Source organism: Haliaeetus albicilla, chromosome 13, assembly GCF_947461875.1.
Source record: "Haliaeetus albicilla chromosome 13, bHalAlb1.1, whole genome shotgun sequence".
Lineage (NCBI taxonomy): Eukaryota > Metazoa > Chordata > Aves > Accipitriformes > Accipitridae > Haliaeetus > Haliaeetus albicilla.
This window is the reverse complement of record NC_091495.1, coordinates 10,183,309-10,202,941: the sequence shown is the minus strand read 5'-3', so window position 1 is coordinate 10,202,941 and position 19,633 is coordinate 10,183,309. Positions and strand designations below refer to the sequence as shown.

General features: G+C 37.2%; 1 protein-coding gene across 2 annotated transcripts in view; it reads right to left on the bottom strand.

Moving 5' to 3' along the window:
* GPATCH2 (G-patch domain containing 2) overlaps positions 1 to 19,633 on the bottom strand; it is a 131,001-nt gene that overhangs the window by 86,668 nt on the left and 24,700 nt on the right. The window contains exon 6 of one of the 2 annotated variants that reach the window (XM_069800115.1): positions 18,448 to 19,485. The exons of the other annotated variant lie outside the window; for it this stretch is intronic. Coding sequence (XP_069656216.1) covers positions 19,339 to 19,485 — 147 coding nt within the window. The 3' untranslated portion in view covers positions 18,448 to 19,338. Of the gene's footprint in view, positions 1 to 18,447; positions 19,486 to 19,633 lie in introns of those variants that run through there. 2 annotated transcript variants of the gene reach the window in all.

Here is a 19,633-nt window from a genome sequence, read left to right as displayed (position 1 = left end):
ACCCACAGACATGTAAATCCAGATTTACAGAGTGTAAACTCCACCCAAGTCTCTGTTGCTTAGATTTTATTAGCTTTAATTGCTCAGAGATACCTAATAGCCAATACTAAACTCAGACTGGATGAAATTCAGCCTCTATGAATCTGGATTACAGTCTCAAAAGACACTTACTCCTTCCTCTGTAAAGCATGAGATTGTGTCAATGTAGTCACTGCTGGAAACTTATATAACATACAGTCACATGAGGTATAGTAGGCAAATTTACCAAAACTATAGAGCTTTCTATACTGAAGAGAAATCACAGCTTTTTGAAAAGATAACCACTGTACTTGGAAATTTATTTACTTTCTCCTTGTTAGGAGCAAGCTAATACCATAGAAGTAATTTGCATTGCTTTCTTAAAGTATTATTAGTATTAGTAAGCTATGTGCATTACATATAGGTGTTACTCAGGCACACAAGATGTTTTGTACCAGTTATGTACTCCGCTTTCAGTTCTAGTTTTACCTTCTCCAGGGCATTATATTGAAGCAAATGGTTTAAGTAACCTTAGCAACAGACAAGTTAAAAAAAAACACCAAAAAACACCAAACCACTTTTGAACATAACTCTTTCCCCCCTTCTCCATCTTCTCAAGTATCTCTTTGCACTGCTGTAAGCATCTACATATACAAAACCAAACCAAGGCTATCTACCATGTATTGGGTACAGCTGGCAGGGTTTTAGCAGCTGGAGGGGGGGGCTGCAGGGTGACCTGTGTAAGAAGAGGTCAGGGACTGCTCTGTGCCAGTCACAGTTTGTACCAGTTGGCTCTGTGACAGACTTAACAGACCCACAGTGTCCCAAAATGGAACCAGAGGAGTCCCTGGTGCCTCTGCAAAAGAATACTTAGGAATGGGAGGTAAAAGCCAGAAGGCGGCACACGCACAAGGATACAGAAGGGAGATGCCAGAGGAGGACACATGCTAAAGAGAGGAGATGCAAGAGCTGATACCAGGACAGGAGAGATGCACAAACAGGCACAAGCGAGAAATAAGACAGACAGGCAGAGCAGACAGTACAGCAGGAGAACTGCTGAAGCAAATGAGCAACGAGAGCAAGGGCTGGAGACAAGACTGAGGAGGATATGCGACCCCAAAGGGACTGCAGCTGGTGGGGCAACCTGTGTCAGAGCAATCTGGTAAGAAGCAGCAGCAAAAGCAAAGGACCACAATGCACTGACTCCCATCTCCTGTGCCTCCCATCATCCCACCAAAGTGACTGAGTGTAATGTGCAGCGAGGGGATTGGAGACCAAAAAGCAGGGAGTAGGGGTGTCAGACAAGGCCACCTTGCCTTCCCTCCAAAGTGGTTTTTTTAATTTTTCAACACCAGTATAAATAATTGAAAGGTTGTTAATGGCAATAAATTAAAATGATTGACATTCCCTGACTTGAAGCTGTGTTTTGGCCCATAACACAAACCTAAGCAGGAAAACTGCCAGCCTTAAAAACAGATATGTAAGTTTATCCTGGGACCATAGTACTTAGTAAGTGTACACATACCCTTAATACTATATTCTTTATGTTAACCCAGAGCTTTATTCCTGTAAAGACAATTTACTGTTATATTGTTTGTTCCATAAAAGTCATTGTTCTACTCGTGCTTTCACAAAATAATTTTTTAGCTTGGCTTTCTGAGGAAAAGGAGACCTGCATAATTATCTGCAACTTTTGACCTCCTAGCTCTCCCTCACTAGCTTTTAAGCCCATTAGCAAATTTCAGTTGGCTTTAAAAGGAGAGAAGTCTTAAAAATAAGTTCGCATTTTTGACACCTAATGGGCAGAGGCACCCAAACCAGTGCCCTCATTCCAGGGAGACATCAGCACAAACTCAGCCAGCTCATACATGGAGCCTGGAACAATTCACATCATATGCCACCCCTTTTCAAATTGGCAGTTAGGAGTCATGAGGATTCTATGCACATACGCAGGTTTAAAGAGATATGAAAAGGGAACTGTGGGTATCACTGGGAACAGAGAAAAGGCTGAAGCCAGAAAAAAAGGGAAGGGGGAGCTAAGGTTACTGCAGCTAAAGGATTTTGTAAAGTGGCAGCAGAAAGAAATCCTTAGGAAATTAGAGTTCTTGTGATAGTCAAGAAGAATTTTATTTGCTAACTGCATTTTATATATCAACATACAAGCAGGCATTTTGTTAAACCTTCAACCTGTTGAAAATGGATGTTCAGAGTCTGCTATGTAAAATCTAACACAGTAAACATATGTACTTCAGTTTCTGAAAGTCCTAGAAACAGCACCCATTTTTCCAGCCCACAAAACCAAGTCAGTGCTTCCCAATGTAAACAAAAATACATATGGAATTCAAAGATACTGTCCTGGGTTTGGCTGGGATAGAGTTAGTTTTCACAAGAAGCTGGGAGGGGGGCACAGGCAGGACAGCTGACCTGAACTAGCCAAGGGGATATTCAATACCATACGATGTCATGCTCGGCATATAACTGGGGGAGCTAGCCGGTGGAGGAGGGATTGTGGCTCAGGAACAGGCTGAGCATCAGGTTCCGGGTGGTGAGCAACTGCACTGTGCATCACTCACTTTACACATTCTTTTATAAGTATTATTGTTATTACTGCTTCTTCTCTCCTTGTGTTGCCCTACTAAACTGTCCTCATTTCAACCCACGAGGTTTTATCTTCTCTTCCGATTCTCCTCCCCATCCCACCGAGGGTGGTGGGAAGAGCAAGCAAGTGGCTGCATGGTGCTTTGCTGCCAGCTGGGCTCAAACCACAACAGACATCCACAGCCAGGAGAGCACAACAGTCAGTTAAAACCTGGCTAGAACATCTTTTGGCAAGAGAAAGACACACAAAGATCACGAGCAAAGGACAGGTACAATTCACAGTTCTTAGGTCAACATGCTTCACTTGGAAGAGGTTAAACAAAACAAAGCACGTGGCAAAACACTGGGACAATCTCAAAGGGGTTCTCCCCAGTCTCAATCTTCCACAACCTACCATCCTGCTGCATATGATAAAAACTCATGGTAACGCCTGCCAAAAGAGAACTGCCTATCTAAATTCATTTGTTTGACAGCTTTCAAATCAGCCATTGCCACACAACAGGCAAGACCCTGCCAAACTCTCAGGAGATCCTTGGCCAGGTGTAATTAGTAGTGAGAGAATCAATGAGGATTCCAGTTCTGGATTATCACTTTTGTGAAAGAAGGCTTAAAGTGCCTAGGATTTGCCAGCCTTCCCCAAACTGTTCTTCAGAGACAAAGTTCTTAAATGTATAGGTGCTGCTGCTCAAACAACAATAAGCAATACTTTTTTTGTCAGGCACCACAACAGGTAGATGATACTAAACAACATTGGGCATGCAGATCAAAAGGACTGATCTATACAAAGCACACAACCAGGTAAACTTTAAGAAGAACGCTGTACAAACCTAGACAAGAACCACCAGCTTCCTCAGAACACTCAGAATGATGTGATGTGCGTTAAAGAAAGCACACAAAGCTTCAAAAAGTCTGCTCAGAGAATTTGTGCCAGGCATTTTGCCAAAGGATAGATTGTTAATGGTTTCAATGATCTCCCCTTGGAGAGGGGGCTGCCAAGACAAATCCTCTTAGTCATACTAGAAAGGTTAAGTGAGGTCAAAAAGTCCCACCTCTCCAGCTGTGGGCACTTCACCAGTTTGATAATTTTGAAAAAGAAATAAATGAAGGCTTCAGGTGTTTACATTTAATTAGTCTGATGCCAGCAGAGTTTCTAATAATCAGTATAATACTTGGGTTTGTGTCTGCTTCGATTAGCTCTCTTAACAGCCAACCAGCTCTGTCACCCTACTGGAATAGTCTATTTTGCGCAAGTCAAGGCCATTTGAGACCTCTGGGCTACGTGTACACTGACAGCACGGCTGGCCACTTTCAGTTCCTCGAGCAAGACAGTAAAATAAAGGGGACACCAGACATACCTGAATCTCCAGGCAGTTTTCTGTCTCCCTTTAGGATAAGGTAGGCAAGACAGCCTGTTTATTTTCTTCTGAAAGTGTAAGAAATAGTTGCACTTGGTAACACACTCTGAAAGCCACAGACAGCATAGTGGACAATACCTCAAGGATATTATTTACCTTCCAAAGCAAAGTGTCTAAACATTCATCTGTTCCCTAAACATCTCTGTGCACAGGAGGCAAGAATTAATCTCCTTTCAAGAATAATACTTCTACAGCTGATCTTCATGGCAACAAAGGCATAACTGAAAATTGAATGGTATCATAACATCTAGTATCCTACCAAAATAGTTAGCCACAGTGAGTACTGAGAGTTATTCATTCAAACACATTCTTCACAGTGCAATGTTCCCATTTCAATTATTTTGAGATTAAGTTTCTTTGCCTTACTAATTTAATGGAAGAACTGTAGAAGAAACAAAATCAAAAGAAATCCAGAATTCTTGAACATAAAAAACATAGCAAAAAAACCTGAAAGGTCATGACTTTCAAAGAACCAGTAACAAACAGTACATCAATAGCCTGCAATAATCTTCCTAGCATTTTAGTGAAAGGTCTCTCTGAAATTAAAGTATTTTCTACTCTCATCATCACTATATGGTAAACTAGCAGACTACAGATATAATGGATGCAATCTAACACTACATAGTAGTTTTGTATCTATTATCCTAGCATTAAAGAACACCAAATGATTAAGGACCTACTTCTCCAAGGTCCCACAACCTTTCAATACATCACCACAACTAAAAGCAGGTAGTTAAGTAAAAGCTTTCCATGTTCATGAGGGATTTTGGGTCTGCTGCACTCTAAGACTGCTCAACAACTCTGACGATACCACCTGCAATAGTAACTTTCCTGAAATAAGCAAAGCATGTACAAACCTCCCTCCACAGAAAAAAAAAAGGCAAAATAATCTCCCTGACCAAAATCTTGAAAAAACACCCAAGTAGATTACTTTTTAGAAAGCACCTTTCCCCACCCCATGATATCTAAAAGAAGGAAAAGACTCTAATGGAACATCTAGAGAACCACTGGAGTTTGATACCAATGGGTTGTATCTACTTATGTTTTGTCATTTTGTGTTCCTTTACTGTACACACATCTCAACTGTTTTTTTTTCTTTTAGAAATTGTGCTCACTATAGGACTGTCCTCTGATTTTGAAGAGAACACATTTGCGATGAAAAGATATAAAAATTCTCTTCCATGCAACATATGCACTTTCTGAAATAAAGAATCCTGGCAAACAGTAAAGTCTAAGAACAGCTGTCCTGGTTTCAGCTGGGATAGAGTTAACTGTCTTCCTAGTAGCTGGTACAGTGCTATGTTTTGAGTTCAGTATGTGAAGAATGTTGACAACTCTGATGTTTTCAGTTGTTGCTCAGTAGTGTTTAGACTAGAGTCAAGGATTTTTCAGCTTCTCATGCCCAGCCAGGGCACCTGACCCAAACTGGCCAACAGTGTATTCCATACCATGTGACGTCCCATCTAGTTTAGGAACTGGGAAGTGGGGGGGCAGGGATTCGCCGCTCGGGGACTGGCTGGGTGTCGGTCGGCGGGTGGTGAGCAATTGCCCTGCGCATCATTTGTACATTCCAATCCTTTTATTACTCCTGTTGGCATTTTATTAGTGTTATCATTATTAGTTTCTTCTTTTCTGTTCTATTAAACCGTTCTTATCTCAACCCAGGAGTTTTACTTCTTTTCCCGATTTTCTCCCCCATCCCACTGGATGGGGGGGAGTGAGTGAGCGGCTGCGTGGTGCTTAGTTGCTGGCTGGGGTTAAACTACGACAACAGCATAATGAAGTATAGAGAAAAACACATTCTGAAGTTAGAAAGATTTTACACAAAGTTAAAATGATCAAGTTTTTCTAACATGACAATTGTTACTTCTCTGAGTTCATTTACAGCCTTGCATCAGTTTACTCTATTAAATATTCATTAGACCAACTACACTTATTGATGCTTTGCTAGCTTCTTTCCTCTCATGCATTTCTTCCAAGCACAGAAGAACATGACAAAACCAGAGTTATTCTTTCTATGGATCATGCATCCTCAGGCTGTTGGTTGCAAATGCTCCTTTCAAAGGTAATTTCTTTCTGGATCTTGCCAATTATTAGTACTAGTTAGGTGATCTCCACTGCCCTGTGGCAGTGACAAATATATATTTAAAGCAACTAAAACAGACAACAGATTTATAAAAATTTTCCTAAAGGACAAAATGAACATACACAATACCTCTGTTAGGTTCATCCTCTAATTCCATGGTAGCTTACTCTACTTTCCTCACGTAGGCTGTAGTCCTACAAAGTACATACCTCAGAATAAGAGTCCTAAGGGGACTCTAGACAGATTTATATAATTACTGGAGAATCAGCTTTGTTGCAAGTGTTTTTGACTATTTTTGTAATACACACTATTATAACTGGAAATAGAGTAGTACTGGGTAGTACCAGTTTTGATATTTTAAAGAGGCAATCTTTACCCAACTTACTCTTAAAGAATTTTCTAAATACGTGCATTATGACATATGTGCCCCTTAATAAGTACTCTGAGTATTAGATTTATATTTGTACACAATTAGAGTAAGGTTTAACAAATGTGTAACAGAATCATACTTCCGTATAAAAATAAGAAATTAACTTACGAGAGATGAACATATTGACACTATTTTTAGATGAGCAGGTAAGACCTGTAATTAAAGCCTGATCTGTGTCTAAGAAAACATCTGTTTTCTTCACTGTGTAATTAGTAAAATTAATGAATTCCAATCCATCCACACAAATTATTTTTTTAACTCTAAAATCAATCACTTCAAAACTCAAGATGCTTTCAGCAACACAAATTTGCCAGTAAGTGATACTGTGGATCAAGTTCAAGTTATGAGTGTAATTTTCTTCATAGTTATGTTTGAAATATTTTCTAGCCCTCTCCCTTCTGCCAACATTGACATTATAAACAAAACAGATTTGTGCATTAAGAAATTTGATATGGCTACATACTAGATTAAGCTTCTCATACATAATTCTTGTCAGAAAACTGACTAAAAGATCACATTGTTTAACTGGATCAGAACAGGAAATATGCTTATTGGGAGATTTTTAAAAAATTAAGACTATCCCTCTCTGACACATTTTATTATATACAGAGCAGGAAACTGCTGAACAGTGAACGCAATTTCACAATGCAGATTAGAAGATCAATCATTAGAGAAAGTGATGAAAAATTTCTTTTAAAATATTTTCTTCTTAAAAAAGCATTACTGCTAAGAATGTGAAGCAGCAGATGACCACACTTGAAGATGTTAGCATTGGATAATTACAGACACAAGAAATAATAGGAAACATACAGTACGCTTTAGTGATCTCCAGTACTATCATTGTCTTGCTGCTATAAAGGGACAACAAAAGGAGGCTTCTATCATGCCCTGTATGGTCACAGCTGGATTCTAATTCAAAAGGGCAATTCTGATTGTCTGTACTAAAACTCTTTGGCCAAAACCTACGTATCTGTTCATTTGCTGTAATTGTTTCAATCTTCCTCTTTGGATCAGGGAGATGTGCAGGAGAAAACCAGCTAGCAATCTCATAAGTACTTGTTTTATGAATCTGGCCCTCAGTCAAGAAGTTGCAGTGAAAAGTCTTTTAATCACCTTCTGATCAGAATTTACTGGATTGTATCTAAGTTCAAGGGTATTAAAATGTGCAAAGGAGACTATGAAAAAATGGCTAGGTTATAGATTTTAACTTCTTAACTAGAAAATTGACTCAAAATAGATTTTCTAATTTACAATGAATCAAAAGAAAAAACATTAGACCATAGCAAAAGTGGCACAAATGTATCAAAAAGCAAATGAATAAACATTTGAAAAGATTTATTATTAGAAATTGTAATAAATTTTGGAAAGATGAATCGATTTTAGTTAAAAGGTATAACTGACAATTTATTGGGCGGGAAGATGCATTATTTTCCAATTGTTATCCACCTACAGTAAAACTGATTTGTGTCCTATTGTATTTTATGGAAAAGGAGAGAGCAACTTTCAGTGATTTAGATTAAATGTATTAATCATAACCAGGCACTGTGAACTATATATCTACTATTAAAGAAGATTTTTGACATTTAATTCTGTAGCAATATTTTGGCTCTGTACCACTCTTCCTAAATCCAATTCCTGCTACAGTTGGCAGATTTCTCCCTTTTAATTTTATGGGGCTTAAAGTAGCATTTAACCACCCATGCGGTAAATAATGCAGGATTAGAAATATTTAGTGTTTTGTTTCCCTTTGAAGAGTACTAATCCATCAACCCCCAAATATTTTAAAAACATTTTCCACATTCTAGTATATTTAATGTAAGATTCAGTAAAACATCCTATGTAAATGAAGTTGTTTTCCTGAAACAAAAAATAACATTAAAACCTAAAGAAAATATGCATATACATCACTGATATAGGGGAATTCATTTTATAAATATATCAGTTTGCATACAAAGAAAACTTTAATAAATCCTTCAGAGTTTTGAAATATTATATATGATGTGACTATTACATAGTTTATTCTCAATAATCTGACAAAATATAGTTAAGTATTCTGTTCTCTTGTACAAGGGATAACAAAATATTTTAAAATATTTATGGTCAACTTTACAGTAAAATACTAGCTTTTATTTATGCACCTTCCCCCGAACACCCCCACCTCATTTTTATGCAGTCATTTCCTATCTTCCACTTAAGTGCTATATTTTACTGCATGGGAATGCTGCCTTATGGTAACTTCTAACAGGCAATGTTCTTAAAAGTTATTCCAGGTACTGCAAATAGTCTTAAATTGCCTTAGACCTACACCAATGATTAGATTCCAGATTTTTAAAAAACACAAACAAAACAGAAAAAGCAGTATGGCAACAAAATCTCAGTCGCCATATGCATGCTTTCTTTTTCTAAGCATAACAGCACGACATAAAACAGGAAAAAGGTTTCTTTCTCCAATTCGACTGTATTCTATAGAGAATAAAAATGCAATCTACTGTAAGCCTACTATATCTATCTGTTTAGGTCCCTGTAAAATAAATCTTTTAGAACTTAGCAATCCAATGGGAAGGGGTCAGGGAGAAGAGGAAATGGGGCACATTTTACCTAATGCTCTTTAATGTGAATTTCACAACTGTTTAAAAAAATATATATGTAGCAGGACAGTTGCAACAGAATTTGCCCATCAGTTAGCGGTAAGCAAATGACTGCCTAAACAAACAATTTTTAGGTCTCTGAACTGAGGATAAGTTTCTTCCTTGACCTTCAATACCATAATCTGCAGGAATGCTAAATTAAGGCTGAGAAACAACAGAATAAGAAAGTTAGTCTCCTACTTGTGAATGCAGGTTTTAAAATCACCTGTCAAACAAGGGACTACCTAAAGTTATTAGTGAGAAAAGGAAAAACAAACCACAACAAAAATCAGATCATCAGAAGCAAGTAAGAGTTTGCTGAATGGAACAGATTTTGAACAGTTATCAAAACTGTTGGACTGAACGGGTTCACTTGATCAGTTATCATGGTTTACGCTTCACTTGGAAAAGCAGCTAAAAAAGCAGGTGCTGTGTCCTAACTGAAGGGACAGTAATTAAACAGCAAGGACCAACAGTCTCTTGAACCACTCCAGCTGGAAGTGCTGTTGTTACAAACCTTTTCTTGTTGTTCTCTTCATTCTGATATAAAATATGTAATTCTGTAATTGGACAAATGGTTTAAGTATACACAAACCAGAAAGATCACTATGCTTTTGAAAAGATCATACCAACATTATATGCAGGGTTTTCCACAACACTAAACAGAGGAGCTTTGAATTTTCCTGTGACTCACCTCGCAACTCACAGCATTACTGATCTACTGATTACCTTCAGGAAATGACCTTCCCATGCTAGGATTGCTTATTACTACTTTTTTAAAGTTAGCATTGCAGTCTCTGATATTGGATAAACATGTTTAAGAAAGTATTCACTTCTGCAACTCATTCAATCTGAAGATCTCTCAAAAACACATTAAAAAAAGCCTACAGTTCTGTAAAGAAAAGGGTCTCTTCTGCATGCAGTTACATGTTTACTTGCTGTAAATACCACGTGATGACTACCAGAAAAGGCAGTCCTTGAGAAGTTTCAACGACTTTCTTCCCTCCTCAAAACTACGCTCTCAATATGCATATTTTATTTTCTTATTTCAAGAAACAAAATGGTAGCAAACATGTCATTTCCCAGCTAAGTCACAGGTAAGTTAGGCTACAGCTGTGGTTCACTCCACTTTTTTATGGTTATTTTTAACAGATTATAGAACATTGTCTTTACGTCTCACTAACTAAAGTCACAGTAATCAAACAGAATGGCAGAGGAGTACCCCTTCGTTCCCATATTACATCTCACATTACAAAAGCAGCACAATAATTTTCATGGGTAATTCAATTTCAACACAATGCATCATGTGTGTTTGTTACTTTATTTTCTGTGCTGTATTTTTAAGTTGATATATGCATCTCCATGACAAATCGCTGAAGAGGATACTAAAGATCCAGTTTAATTCACTATTTTTACACCTGCCTCTTACTCTGGGTACAAGCCATATGAACTCAGTCTGTATATAGAAAAAAATTCACCAACATTTTAAGTTACAGTTTGTTATTTTTGCTTTTGTTATAAATCAAACTAAATTCAAACATTTTAATCCCCTGTCTTTGCCTTATGGTAATGATTTGAAAGATAAGCTGCTAAACGATATTGACCATTTTTCAGACAATTTTTTTTTAGTATGTATTACATAAAATAAAGCTAGAACAGAGCTAGCAAACAAAACGAGTGCATCTGAGTATAAATTGTGTATCTCAGAACAAATGTAGAAGCTCACTATTAATAGGCTTAATATAGATGTCTAGGGATAAGCAGAGTACTTCTATTAGATATCTAAAGTGCCATTGTTATCCCTATAGATGGCCACCGTATGAAATGCAACTGAAAACACAGATGGACTATTTTTGAGTTGTTCTGTCTATCGGTAGTCCTCATTCGCCCATACCACCTATTCTATTCAAAAAGACAGTTTCCTATGCAGTGGAAACCCTACTCAGGTGAATGAGTTATTATGGTTTGAATTAGCAAGAAACTTTCAACAGTTTAGTTGTACCTGATCTTGTACTCGCTTTCAGTTAAAAAATGCTAAACAATGTGTGTACTGGTTTTGGCTGAGATAGAGTTAATTTTCTTCACAGGAGCTGGTATGGGGCTATGTTTTGGATTTGTGCTGGAAACAGTGCTGATAAGGCAGGGATGTTTTCATTATTGCTGAGCAGTGCTTACCCAGAGCCAAGGGCTTTTCTGCTTCTCACCCCACCCCACCAGCGAGGAGGCTGGGGGGGCACAAGGAGTTGGGAGGGGACACAGCCGGGACAGCCGACCCCAACTGACCCGAGGGATATCCCAGACCATACAATGTCATGCTCAGCAGATAAAGCTGGGGGAAGAAGGAGGAAGGGAGGGACGTTTGGATTGATGGTGTTTGTCTTCCCAAGTCACCGCTACGCATGATGGAGCCCTGCTTTCCTGGAGATGGCTGAACACCTGCCTGCCCATGGGAAGTGGTGAATGAATTCCTTGTTTTGTTTTGCTTGTGTGCACGGCTTTTGTTTTACCTACTAAACTGTCTTTATCTCAGCCCACGAGTTTTCTCACTTCTACCCTTCTGATTCTCTCCCCCATCCCATTGAGGGGGAGTCAGTGAGCGAGCAGCTGCGTGGGGCTTAGTTGCCAGCTGGGGTTAAATCACAACAATGTTTTAGCTGAAATCACTGTCATGATTTACCTGACATTATGTTATTACTGCAACATAAATGAGATGTTGCTCATCAGCTAAGCCATGGTATCTGTGCATGTGTTCCTTGCCTATTACATGATTTTCTGTCTATTATCAGCATTAAATGATCAAACCCCCCATCAAGCTCAATACAACTCCTAACTTGACTGGATACAAGATACTGTTGTTTTACCATTAATTCTTCAGTACACTGCTATTGAGGCATTAAGAAGTTTCTAGAAGAGACACAACTGAGTGAACCAATCAAAGAACCAATATGGACTTAGGAAGTCAAAACAGGCAAATTCCAAACATCTGCAGAAGAAACATTTCATGCAGCCAGACAGCAGAAAGGGAGATTTCTTTGTGATAAGTAGCAGAAAACAAGAGGAATAATTATGCTGCCTCATATTTTGAAGTCAGAGGTTTTTAAAATCATTATTATCTGTAAGGAGTGCTGTAAAACTGTATTAAATATTTTTTCAAGACACACACTAACTGAAGAATAAAAGGGATATTATTATGCTATTTGCCCTAGTTTAAAAGTAAACAAGTGAAATTGTAGATGACTATCATTTGAGCAGTTGGGTTAAGGTGAATTACAAGGAATACTGCTCAGACTAACAGTTCGTAGCACTTGTCACCATGAATAAACCACAAGAAGCATTTAAACAATAAGCAGCACATTTGGCATTTCTGAGACTAATGCTGGAGGGCAACTATTTCACTGAAGTGGGATCGTGTTTTTGACACTAGAAGTGAGAGTCCAGGAAAACAGACTAAGTCACCACATTCACTGTAGCTAGACAGAAGTTAATCTTTGATACTTTAAAGGTATGCTTTGATCATCATAGCAGGTGAAACGTACCAAGAAAAAACATTGTGATCTGTTGCACAAACAGAGTATCTGTTTCAGTAGTCATACCTATGAGGTATCTTCATTTTGTTGATAAAGTACAATTGTTACCTCTACAAGCTATTAATTGCCTGATGCATTTAAACTTTCTTCTCGATAGGCATACATTTTGTAAGAATGAAACTAGGACACAATTCAAGACTAATTCACAATGTAAGTGATACAGAAGAAAAGAATAAAACACACACATGCTCACCTTTACCAGTTAGTGCCTTTACAACTATTACAAACCAGCTGAGGATTTCTCTACCTATTTTAATTATGGCAGAGGGGTTTTACACTTCGGTAACAGAACGAATAACAAAACAGACCAACCTTACATTTGTTGAAATCTAAACAAGTGGTATTTGAGTTAACTGTAACTCCTTTTTGGCTAACGAACTGCAGCTTCAAATGAGACAGAATTGCTGTGGTATTATTTATCCCTGTTTACTGGTTTGATGACACCAAGATGATCAGGGATTTTCATTAGACAATTACAAGTGACAAAAATTACTGTCAGTTAAAACAAACATAGGCTGTAAGGCAGACTTTATTAAACCATTCAGAACTCATAAAGGATAGGTAGAATTCAAAATACTTTGTAACAATGACAACCATACTGACAAAACCAATCTACTAATTCTAGTGCTCTGCCTTGAACAATCACAATATTTAGCTGTGCCTTAAGTATGGGTACCACCATTGGCACTACCAGTTATGGGTACCACTTTGAGAAATACTGACCTACTATGAAACATGGTACAGGTATAATTATGATTCTTTTGATGAGTAAGTATGCTAAGCTATTACTAAAGTCACTGAGAAGCTTTTACTCTTCCATCAGGTGCTTACCATGGCAGGTGAAACAAATTATGTTAAGCTTGCATCAGTATAAGTGAAAGCTTTAGCAAAAACGCACTTGAAAATTAATTTGTGGGAAAAAAAGAACCTCTTACTATGCAAAATACATAGCAGGTGTAAGAACAGTAAGCAGTTCCCCCCCAAAATATTAGATACATGAAGTTAAGAACATCACAGATAACTCAACATAATTCCCAATATTTACATCCCATTTTTGAAACCTACATTGTTTGTAACAAGGTTTTGAAATCTGGCAGAAGCCTTTTTTTTCTTTTGTTTTCTCATAAAATAAAGCTATTTCAACATGACTAATTTCTGAAGTCTAGAAGAGTGCCATTTGACTGATTCCTTGGGAAAACTGTAGCGTTTTTGCCAATAGTCACTGACACTGGAAGAATCAAAGGTGGGCCCTAAACTGCCATCACAGCAGCACCTCCTTTGCTAACAAACCTGAGTTTTTCTGTCTGAAAAACCATATCTGCAGGAAGCAAAAGTGCAGGAAACCACCCACTCCTCAAGGAAGTCTTCCCCTCTATGTTGTAAAACTAAGGTACTGAGTTAACTAAAGTGAGGATTAAAAGAACATGACATTCACTACACATTACAAGTGGATATAAATTTAAGACAATTACATACAAGGAAAAATTTTTAAGAAATAAAAGGAAAGCACAGCAAGATATGCTTTAAGTAGCTGAAAATATTTTTGATGACAGGAAATCTTAATAAAACCCCCATTACAAAAAACCAACCCCCCCTACTCTCCTACCCACTTAAAAGAAAATTCATTTGCAGCTTTAGCAGCATAAGGTTTCAAGATGCCATCTTCAGACACAGAGGCCTAATATTCCTGATCTTGAATGAGTGAAAGTCTGGAATGCAACAAGAGTTTAGTTTTGCTATCAGACATCATCTAATACCACTCACATTTCCACAGAGTTTGACAGAGACTATTCCTCCAAATAACAAAAGTCATTAACTGAAGAAAATAAATTAAAACACCACAGGTTATTTCATGCACCTCACTGAAACTGAGCTGTGTTTTATCTGACTGTATGGCATACATCCAGTGTAAAAGAGTTCTCCACAACACCAAATCAACTTTAACTTGAGAAGCAGTGTTTTTCCAAAAGTTGCAGAGCATCCATAAAGAAGCTTCTGACCAATACTGTGTAAAAACAGTACCCAACTTACTCTTTAAGGAAACCTTCCTTAGATCTGCAACAAGGTGTCTTATCTAATACCATTTCACTCAATTGCCAAAATAGTTTGGTAAGAAAAACACTCCTGAAAACACTTGGCTGTTTCTTCAGTTAGAAAGAACTTAGAAGCAGAAATGTTTGATTTGATTTTACATTTTGAAAGCAGTTAAAAAAAAGCATGAGTGCTCAATACATCTTTTCTCTTCACATCAATAGAGTAGTAGTTATCTGAAAAGTTTTTTTTGAGGAAAAACTCTTTTATCTTCAAACTTTTGAAAAAGAATCACAGGATTTGACAGAAATAGCCAGACATCTTCAGATAACAGGTCTCGGAAATGTAGCTTTCATTCTTAATGTACTTTTTGAATAATTACAACTATGTATAGTGAAGCTCAATAATACAACTGTGCAAAAAGAAAAAAATCAATCTTAGGAGTGCAAGACTTAAAACAGGCTGTCTTTAATATTGTGAAATCAAAACCCATGACATAAAGGTGATGGATGGAAAAATTGGCAGAGTCAAAAGAAAGAATCCCTTTTATTGGTCATGTTTTTTTGCACTTTAGCCCAGTAAAATCACTTCCCAGCTTTCAGCCCAGACAGGGAATACAGGCAGGAAGAGACAACGCATAAGAGTCCTCAAACAAAACCCTAAAATGTCTCTCCCTGTCTCAGGGAAGGAACTGTATCTAGAACCACACAAGGAATAGCTAAGACAGCAGCACTGATTTTTAAAACCTTCACTTATTTGTACGCAGGAGCTGTGAACAAAAGTGAAACTTTTCAGTCATTGAGTACTAAGCTGGGAAAAACATTTTGAAAGAAATGAAAAAGTAGTCATGTTCTATTTTCACTAACTATAATTATTAACTCTTATTTTCTTTAATTAGGGCTTTTGTGATCTCCCCAGGAACCCATCTGAGAAAAGCATGGTGGCCTTAGTCATTGAAGGTAAATAGTTCATCTAGTATTCTACATCATAGAAGTCAACTTTCACATTTCCAATGCATCTAAAAAGTTAGATTTCTGATATTATTCTGCTAAATACCAAAGTTTCACATGTAATTTGTTGGAAAGGACAGAGCTACAGTACTAGATAAATAACATGCAAGTCTATAAACACATATAGAAAAAAGACTGGACAGAAAAAGCATTCCTTCCAAGAAATCAGTGTTTCATTCATAGAACACTACTTCTAAATCGTGGAACTTTTGCCTAACAGAAAAGAATGTGGGGGTTGGGAATAGTTGATCAGGTCATATATAACTGCAGAATCAACCAACCACAATAAAATTTCATACAATAAATCTTATTAAAAGAGTACATTAAATACCGGTATGGTATAAAAGTGCATGTATCATGTTTCTGATTATAATTACAAAGTTGCTATGAGTAACTTGACACAGGCAGGATCAAAAGCATAGTGTATTAGAAAAGCCACATTTTTCTATTTCTTTTCAAATAAAGTTCTGTTACAAATGACTCTGCCACAAAACAAAGCAATGAAGACATGATAAGCTTGAATTATAATTGTATACCAAAATATATGCCTGACAAACCATTTAATTATGGATTCCATAAAAAACATGCTTATCAAGTAAATTGGACAATGCAAAGGATATAAGCCAGTTGGGATGAATTTTTTTTTTTTTTTTTCATTTTCATGCTCAGCTTTTTCAGTGGTCGTCCGCTGTATGACAACTCATTCAACCTCTACATTGGATTAGGTTAGGATTTTCATAGCATTTGCATGCTGGGTTTTTACTTCTCTCTTGCTTGTCCAGTGTTGTATGATCATTAAAAAAAGTGTTTTGGCTCAAAGGCAGTACATTTGATCACAGAAAGACCCATGAGTTTGTTCAAATTAAGCAACTCAATGAAATGCAGGATGAGCATCTGGACAGAATCTGAGTGCCAGCTGTGGCTACTTCAAATTAAAGTTCACTAACTTGTCTATAAAGAGCATCATTCTTCCTCTGATTCTCAGCTCCCACTACTTCCAGAAACTGGTGTGAAAGTGACGTAAGGGAGTAGTCTCCTCAGTATATAGCAAGTAATAATCACACTCTTAGCCTGATGTTTCTTTTACAAGAAGACACCCACACAGTTGGGCATTAAACACTTTTTGTCAGAGGATAACAATATATCAAGGTATTATCACAGCTATTCATTCTGCCTTCCCTAAACCAGTAATCTCTTCAAGGCTTTGCTAGCTGCTATAATTGTGAACCTCCAGCTACACTTTCAAAAAAGTTTAAACACACATTGACTGTTGTCCTGGTTTCAGCTGGGATAGAGTTAATTTTCTTTCTAGTAGATGGTATAGTGTTATGTTTTGGGTTCAGTAGAAGAATGCTGATAACACACCCATGTTTTCAGTTGTTGCTAAGTAGCATTCAGACTAAGTCAAGGATTTTTCAGCTTCTCATGCCCAGCCAGCAAGAAGGCTGGAGGGGCACAAGAAGCTGGGAGGGGACACAGCCAGGACAGCTGACCCAAACTGGACAAAGGGGTATTCCATACCATGTGATGTCATGCCCAGTATATAAACTGGGGGGGGGGGGGGGTTGGCCTGGGAGCGATCACTACTTGGGAACTAACTGGGCATTGGTCAGCAGGTGGTGAGCAATTGCATAGTGCCTCACTTGTTTTGTATATTCCAATCCTTTTATTATTATTGACATTCAATATTGTTATTATTATCATTATTCTTCCTTTCTGTCCTATTAACTGTTCTTGTCTCAACTCATGAGTTTTACTTTTTTTCCCTGATTCTCTCCCCCATCCCACTTGGTGGGAGGGAAGTGAGCAAGCAGCTGTGTGGTGCTTAGTTACTGGCTGGTGTTAAACCACAACAACTGTATGCAAGGAGCTAACTATATGTTCACATTCCCTAGACACACTACCTAAAAGACACACATTATATCATGTATTCAGTCTAAGGATGTGTAGTTTGTATCTCAGTAGGAAACTCCATTTTTTATTTTGTCTCCCTTTAAAGTCTGTGTAACAGCAGTGATACAGACATCAGACTCCTCACTGTTAAAAAAGAATTAAGTCACACCACAACTCTGTTCAATGACTTGAGTCTGCAGTGTTCTTTCCTCAGGATATTAATCTTTCTAAAAGTATTCTTGCTCTTCTACACTGTTACCATCTAATAGCAGTAATTACTTCTTGTTCTGTGTTATCAGATGTCACAGGTATTAAATGACTTTTTTTTGTCATTGGATTGAAGTATCTAAAAAAGATTTTCTTTAAGAAGCAATCACTGACAAAAGGAAGCACCTGAGCTCTAGCTTATATAGCTACGTTTGCAAAGACGGATGCAGCAGATGTGCCCGCAAACATAAATAGTCGTTAAGAAGGTCAGAAAACTGCATCTGAAGAGCCAACTGCACATCCATTCTATATATGCACTCCTGCCTAAACATAGTGGCTTAGAAGGTACATTCACATCAACATTGTTTCACAACACTATGTAAATGATATATTTAATAACTAGAGGTAACTGAATTATCAGTCTTTAGTAGATCAGCTTGCATTTTTGTTATAAAGGGAACTACGATACCATCTTTATATATGAGATATCATGACTGGAAGACAAAATGGGCTCCTAAGGACAATCCAGAAAGCATAGCAGAAAATAAACATTAGGATTTTTTATTATATATAAGCATTTACAGTATATCTTCATCAATTGAAATTTAATCACCTTTTTACAATTTAGAGGAAAAGGCAGTTTTTAGGGTAGTTAAGCCATGTATCATCAATACCATGAAGCTAACCTATCAGTTATAATAGCTCCTATAAAATACCAGAGTGAAATTGCAATAAGCCTAGAAAATGGGCTACAAATCCCAGATATGCTCAGGCAAGCACTGAACCAAAAATAAAAATAGGTAGATAGGAAACCAAGAACTAGACAGCATTCATCTAATTCACAACCACTAACAGCAGAGATCACAGGCCAAGGTTTTAAAGCATCTTATTCAGCTCCAAATGGCAATTATTGGACAGGTACTTCAATTATAAAAATGTTCCCTCTTCAAAACGAGTTACATTTCTAACAGTTACTTTCTATTCTCTCCATATATAATAGCTCTTACATTTCTCAAAAGTGCCTTACTTCTAGGCAAATTAAAATTTGAAAACATTTTAAATTCTCAAATAATAAAGAACATAGACGTTGCAGTATTTATCATGCTGGGATATGTTTATTACACACTGATAAAGAGTCTCCCACATTCTCCTTCTCTTCCAAACACTATTCTGGTAAGAAAGGAGTAGACTGCACTACAATGAATACATTTTAACATTTTAGTTTAAAACGTCAAGTGTCTCTTCTCCTCATGCCCTCCTCCAAAGAGCAAGTTCTTAAAAACTCTTTAGAATCTTATTTTAGAAAAAAGCTATGGGAAAATACAGTTATTACATTGTACAAAAATGCAAGGACAGTTGGATTTTTTCCTTCACTTATAAATATTGCTCCTAGAGCTGAAAGCACTAAAAAACCCCTAAACATCTCTCATTTGTAGTCACAGCCTTAGAACAAAGGAACACATGATGTCTATGACAGGCTCATCACTAATTTGCATTAAATTTTTTGTATATACCCTTTCCCCTGACCACACAGAAGTCAACCAAAAAAAAAAGAGAATAAGGACAAATTTTTTCAAGCAGACCTTTGGAAGTAAAAAAAAAAAAGAAAAAACAAATCAATCAGAATTGTACCACAATCCATCACAGAATGCTTTCAGTATCAGAAAAAATAACTTTGGCTTGATTTTCATTGTAAAAGGAAAGAAATATGTTTTCATATAGACATAATAT